Genomic DNA, 7,500 nt, shown 5'->3' with positions numbered 1-7,500 from the left:
CATACTCATTTGGTTGGAGACTTCCTACCTGGCTAGCCCTGCGCGCTCTAAATATAAAGATAATACCTGATTTTTTTCTCCTGTAATAGTGCACTGACTGGTAATGCCTTCAAACGAGTGGATGCCCTCAGTTGAACAGGATGCTGTCGATATTCGTAGATCCATGCGTCGCATAAGGGCGGCGGGAACCACGCCTGCCCTTAGTCGATAGCATTGAACACGTGGTGAGGGAGGAGAATTGCGCCCAAGGATTTCATTTCCCCGATTTCGTCGATCTTTACGCTTCATACACTATCTAGAAGTTTGTTTTCCTGAACACGTAAGTTCCATGTATTGAATCACTGGAATGGGTTTGGCAACGAACCCCGACTGATCTTCCAAATTCTGATTTCGGGGCACATCACGAAACACATTTCGGGGACACATCACGAAACACGTTTCTGGGCACGTCACGAAGCACATTTCTTGTTTCAGTAAGTTTCCGGGACACTAAACACGAGTCACTGCAACGTGATTGGCGATGGCCAACGATGAGAATATGTTTATGTTGATTTATTCACTTTCCAGGAAGTGAGGTCCTCGGACGTGTTCTCTTGCAGAGTGTGGCGTGCCTACTGCCTACTGCGTGATATCAGCGACATCAAGCATGAGGGTACGCTGTTTTTAGGCGGGCACTTTTCCAATCGTTAGATTGCAAGAGGAATGCGACGCAATGTCTGGGCAGAAGTTGAGGCAATTCCAATAGTTTTGTGAGGTAGTTACTAGTTACGAGAAAGGGACTTATGATCCTAACTAGCCTAATTAGAATTAGCCTAGACGAGAAGTGGCAAGTGCGCAGGTCGGGGGGGGGGCAACGCAGTGGACTCTCCAACCAAAACAAATGAGAAACAAAATCAAATGGTAATACATAAATAAATTTAATCATAATCACAAAATTACAAGGATACAAAATGCAATAGGGTGGATTAGTTAAGCTCATTCAGAAGTTGAGATATTTCAATCTTAACATTATATAACATCTGTGATGACTTCGATCATGAGCATATGAAGACATCTTGGAAGACGAGGGTGGGAGATTCCTGAGTAAATACGAGTAGATACTTAAACTCGATAAGGGACTGTACCCAATTAGCGCTAAACTCTCACAACAGTTGCTGGGGAGAAGGGGGAGGGAAAATACCAAGAAGTAGTTACTAGAGGCCTTAAGACTTCCAGCGCTTCCATAGAGCGAAGAAAAGGTAATAGCCGAAGAGGCTGAAAGGACGCGAAAGAAAACGGGAAGCACTAGGCAGTGTGTCAAAACGCCAAAGTTGTGACAGGTATATCAAGTCCAACTGATGTTGAGCTCTTTCACGAGGAGCAGTGTCTGCTTGAAAGGACACGGAGGACCTTCATAAGACGTTATGTTGAGGAAATGACTAAGCTTTCATTGGAGTTTAACAAGAAACAACAAAGCCAGTCTGGAGCCAGACAAACAGCTAATAGGTTGAGGTCCGGCGACTGACAGCACCGTATTTCTAAAAACAAAAATGGTCCATTTTTCCTTCTCATTTTCTGACAACAGTGATAACGACAGCGATGACGGCTATGATCACGTGACACAGCAGAGACACCCCAGCCTGTGTTGTCCACTTCTTTGTCAGTCCCCCTCCACCCACCCACCCGACAACATGTACCCTTATCCCATGTCCCTTTCCCCCCCGCATCCCCCCACCTCTATCCTTATCCAGTAACCTACTCCACCTTCCCCTTTCCCTCATCCTTCGTCTCTGTCCATCCTGTCACATCATGTTTTCTGCCACTCGATACTTTATTCATTCTAAACAGACTAAAACTGAAGACACTGCATCACGCACACACAAACACACGGTGACGTACTTTATAGTATTTTCTGGCTAGCGTCAGGCGATCTGTGGGGAAAATATATTTTGAACGTACGAGATGTTCAGAGTCCATCGCCATGTTGAAGAGGGGTGAGGGTGGGAATTGAACTCGAACGATCGTGATGAATGGTAGAGGAATGTGACAGAAAGAGAAAAGAAGAGATAGAGGAGTTGAAAATCCGAAAAGAAGAGAGTGAGAATGACAAGGAAACATGGATATATACTCTAGAAAAAGATGGAATGAAAAGAGTAGATGGAAAAAGAGATCAAGTTTTAGAAGAGATAGGGTCGAGTTTATTTATTTTTTATTTCTTATTTTTTATTATTATTATTATTAGTATTTTTTTTTCTTTTTTTTTTTCTAGGACGACGTGTTGTTGTATCTCCATATTTGATTCAAGCCGCCTGGCGGCGGCATCTGAATCTAAACAACCAAATGATCAAAACTCGAGGGAAGGGTTGATCGCTTCGGGGAACCACCTATTTCCTCACCCCTCCAGGTGAATAAAATCGCCTGGCGGCAGGTAGAATCAACGACCCAAATCGTGAGATGCACTGGAATGGTTAAGGGATTAATCTCATCTGACTATGTTAACCTTTTTCTCAGGACGTCTCAACCTGATGTGAATTGAGTTGTCTGTCAGGAGGCTGAGTGAGCCTGAGGTGCGACAACACGCCAAACTAGTAGCTAAGTAAAATGCAATGGAACCAAACGAGAAATAAAATGATAGTGTTGTAGGGGTGGCAATAAAAATATTATAGATAATTTGAAACATGTATTGCGCCACCATACACAATCTACAAGTACACTAGAAAATATAAGAGCGTGTTTTCTCAATGAAGGTTGATACACAATTGCCCAAGCCAAGCCAAGATCAGACCTGGCGGGTAAACTCACAAAGCTTGCTTGGGTTGAATACTTGGTTCTCACATTTTGTACATACAGTATTGTAGATTTGTAGTTAGTTAACTACATTAGTTGTTGGTGAGGCAAACCCAAAGAGGTGTTCTTCGCTTTAATGTTTCAAGTCTTCTCTGTCTTACAAATAAAAGCAACCTCCGAGGAAAAATCGGGGAGTTGATTATAAACAAAAGTCCACACAAAGCGCCAAAACTGAGGACCACGAGATATTCATCTCTCAAAAAAATCGCATAGCGCACATTTAAAGTACACTGTTCATGAGAATAAACTTTTATATAATTCCTAAAGTCACTGTATCAGGCGCGCGTGGGTTTAACATTGGTTCTTACATACATTGCACACAGGTTAATCACAATACAACAAGTCAACAACGCACACAATATTTATTGGTAAAACTTAAGGCTGACAATACACCCAACGGTTACTATGCAATAGATGGGGAAAATATACGCAGACCATCACACCCCGCCCAAGTTGTGAATCTTGTTTATGGTCTGAACCCCGGGTATTTTTACACAGTTTCATGAATGTTGGTGAACTACACATTTTTGTAACGTTAGCAACTGTGGAAACTCGTTACGGATCGATGGCATTTGAGCTTAAGCCTTTGACTATGTCACTGGCTTGGCTGAACAGAAAAGGATGGCCTGGCGACGGGAAGAAGAATTATAAAAGTCGTAAAATGCCTTGAGAGTGTTAGCAGAGGCGGATTTGAATCGTGTAAGAGATTTTTCTCACCAAAATACAAAGGTATGGGTGTGTAGGGAATAAATGTAAATTACACACACACACACACACACACACATATAATATATATATATATATATACACACACACACAATGTACTGTATATATAAAATTGCAACAGAAAAATTTTAAGCTTTCCACCTTCAAACACAAGAGGGAAGATTTTTTTTTTTATTCTTATTTATCTTTTTAATAGAAATATGATTTAGTCTTTTTTCAATGGACAGACATCACTGTCACACATCATTACTGGCACATGATCAGCTGATCATTAACACTGGTTCCAAACATCACTTCATACTACACCAGTCACTCCAACACTCCATGTAACATTGCACCATCCATGCAACCTTAACAAGCAGGTAATTGAAATGCAAGGCTGTCGACGGAAGCTTGGGAATCTGGCCGCACAGTAGATAACCCAAATACAACAACGAATAACAAATTATTTTTTATACAACAGAGACGGCATCGAATCGAGAGGGGAAAATAAAAGCGAATTGTGGACATTTAGAGAAATTTAGACCAGTGAGCTCTCAACACAATGATAGTAAAGATGGTGGTGATAGTGATTATGATAATAACGATAATACTAATAATAATGTAAACCTGAAAAAATCGAAACTCCTTAGGGAAAGGCCAATCCTATCGACAGTACATTTGATCTAATGTGCACTCAGATAAAAAAGAACTTACAACCCCGTTATTGTTGCTCCCTGCGCACCTTTAAGCAGAAAAACGGCAACTGGCTCTACTACTTCATATTTCTTTTACGATCGGAACTACGGGGACAAAACTCTCAGGGAGCCAGCCCGCCGGCGACTCTTTGTCGGCAGGAAAAGAAACTAGTTACTCTTTAGAAGCGAGAGAGGAGAGAGAAAAAAATGTCCAGAGTGATGGCGTAGAGCACTCCCCTCCCCCCATCTCTCCCGCCTCTCTCTCTCTCTCTCTCTCTCTCTCTCTCTCTCTCTCTCTCTCTCTCTCTCTCTCTCTCTCTCTCTCTCTCTCTCTCTCTCTCTCTCTCTCTCTCTCTCTCTCTCTCTCTCTCTCTCTCTCTCTCTCCCTCCCTCCCTCCCTCCCTCCCTCTCTCTCTCTCTCTCTCTCTCTCTCTCTCTCTCTCTCTCTCTCTCTCTCTCTCTCTCTCTCTCTCTCTCTCTCTCTCTCTCTCTCTCTCCTTCTCTCTCCTCTCTCTTTCTCTCTCTCTCTCCCTCTCTCAGGGAAAGACTAAGATCCCTTTAAGCTTGAACCTTTATCATAAACCTTTGTTGCCGCATCCGGTGTTCCCTATTTTTTACTTCCAACCTCGTTGCCCACACGTATTGTTGGTTTGCCTTAAAGTAATATGCAACACCCCTGTAGAGACTTGTGTGGATTTGTGAGTTTAGTCGTTGTTTTTGTTGTTCTTACCCATTGCCCTGTAGCATTTAGTGTTTCCCTAACCCACTAGGGCAGCCATGTCACTGACAAAGGCTTTGGTATTGAGCGCCCTCTTGAAGAGGGGTTATTTTCACCGATTTGATTTTTTTTTTTTTTTCACAGAGAGAAAGGTGTCGAGAACTACTTTCCAGAGTTTCATGTCACCCGTTTTCTTTCGCCCATTTTCTTTCACCAACCTAAAAAAAAAAAAGAAAAAAAAACTGTCAGGGGCTGTTTAGTTCTTCCAGTGATTGAAACTTTTTTTCGCGGTTTGTTCATAACATCACTAATCCCAAAGTCCTCTTGACGTTATTCACTCACACTTTTGACTTCATATTTTTCACAGGAGGCATCCCAAAGGTAGATCTCAGAAACATACAGGTGTTGTAATGCTGTTCGTGTAATCATATACACGTATATTTTAAAGCCATGTGTACTTATATGCCTTTACATACGTTTATGTACACACGAAGAGGATGACTGGGAAAGAATAATGACGAACAGACACACATACACCGTTACTTGCCATTTTAAATGCACCTTTAACATCAAGCAGATGTTCACAAACAACAGGAAAACTGGCGCTCGCTCAGACTGAAATGAATATAAAACACATACATTCTCACAAACACACACATGCATATGTCGCCCTCAACGCAAGCCATGCACATATCCAACGCTTTACATCAGGGGTTCTCAGCCTTGCTTGGCTCATGCACCCCTTTCACCCTTTCCCAGAATGTCATTCCCCCTCCTTTCCAAGATTGCCTGTTTCAAAAGGTGCATTCTAAATAATATGCAGATATTATCGCACAGCGTAACACTTTTCTAATACTAAGATTAACCTGGGTCAGCACTGGTATAATTCCAGCCCAGGTGACAGGCCAGATAGGCCAGAGCCTATATTTGCTTTCCTCACTCCGTAAACTTAATGTGGTCACAATTCACCCCCAGAAAACCCAAAATTCACCCCTGGGGGTGAATTTCACCCCTAATGAGAACCCCTGCTTTACATACATCTACGAATATGTATGTATGCATATGTCCAAATACACTCCCGAAAAAACGGGCACACACACACACACACACACACACACACACACACACACACACACACACACACACACACACACACACACACACACACACACACACACACACACACACACACACACACACAAATATGTACCCAATTTTCTTATCTATTCATTGTTTTGGTTGTGTGTGCGTGCAGGGTAGAACCGGTACAGCTGACGTTTATGATCGTGGGAGCTGGTATGGGAGGCCTCGGTCTGATGATCCTCTTCGTGGGCTGCTTGTCCACGGGCGACACGCGCACGCGCGTCTACAAGACTTGGCGTGGGCGAGTAGGCGGCCGAATATCCTGCGCTATCGTAAGTATTTTTATGTTATATATAATTACTATCCCAATCCTTGAGTATTCTGTATTTGTTTTAATGATATGTCGTCAGTATTCCCGCATTTAAGTATTGAGGAGTACGGTTCTTGGGGAGTCTTGTATTTGAATGTTGTGACGTCATGTCGCAGTGGGCCAAGACTCCTTCGCTGATACCACGGAGATTATTAAAAAAAAATGAATAAGTAAAATAATAGTGTAAATTTTTATAGTCAGCCACATCAGCAGCAGTGTTTTTTTTAACTAATAATTAAGCATATTTTCAGCATGAAAAGATGATTTTTGGGGCGTCATCTGTGGATAGATAATTAATGAATCTTATCAATTTGTCAGGAAACTTTAGAAACTGATCGTACCATATAGAGAGCAAGTATGTGTCCCAGCTACTTGGAGGCGTGCCAGAGGACCGTCTTGTATTCCTCTTGCAGTGCAACTCGGCACTGCGTGAAGAGCGTATGGGTGCCATGTCAACTGACATCCAGGGTTACCAGGTTTCTTAAGCAGGAATATGCCAGACAGCTAGATTACAATAAAATAATGCTAAATCTTTTGTTTCTCTTAAAACGTTCGGTGTCTGTTTTATATGTGTGTATGTATATATATATATTATATATATATATATATATATATATATATATATATATATACATACATACATCCCTGAATACACTCCACACCCCTCCACCCTCCCTCCCATCATAGCACTTCCTGGATGACGGGTCATCCCTGCACCTTGTCCACTGCCCTGGGTCAGAAGCAGTGTCGCAAGACACAGCACATCCACAGCAAGGCCGCTTCATTAAATCGGCGACCCCCCTTCTCCGTCCCCCCATGCATAAAAGGAGACGGGGAGAAATCCCTTCGGGCTGCGTCAAATTTTGCTCACACATACTACCTCACCCCCATCCCCCCACCCATTCGACCTCATGCATCACATCATCCATATACAACCATTCTCCATTCACCCCTATCTTCTGTCCTCTCCCGTCCTTCCTCAACAGACATTCCCCTCTTCCCCAAAGCCCCCTTCACCCCATCCATCCATCTCATCCTAGGACGTCCCCTCATGTTCACTCCCTCCACATCTGCCTTCCATACCTCTTTTACTAGTCTTT

The 7,500-nt window shown here is 42.7% G+C and overlaps 1 protein-coding gene across 1 annotated transcript in view; it reads left to right on the top strand.

Moving 5' to 3' along the window:
* LOC143019506 (uncharacterized) overlaps positions 1-7,500 on the top strand; it is a gene marked incomplete at its 5' end in the record, with an annotated part of 315,665 nt that overhangs the window by 291,721 nt on the left and 16,444 nt on the right. The window contains one exon of the mRNA XM_076175179.1: positions 6,203-6,362. Coding sequence (XP_076031294.1) covers positions 6,203-6,362 — 160 coding nt within the window. The remainder of the gene's footprint in view (positions 1-6,202; positions 6,363-7,500) is intronic.

This window comes from Oratosquilla oratoria, chromosome 37, assembly GCF_046742065.1.
Source record: "Oratosquilla oratoria isolate Oo_2021 chromosome 37, ASM4674206v1, whole genome shotgun sequence".
Taxonomy (NCBI): Eukaryota; Metazoa; Arthropoda; class Malacostraca; order Stomatopoda; family Squillidae; genus Oratosquilla; species Oratosquilla oratoria.
The sequence above is the reverse complement of the archived record's forward strand: the minus strand, read 5'-3'. Positions and strand labels throughout refer to the sequence as shown.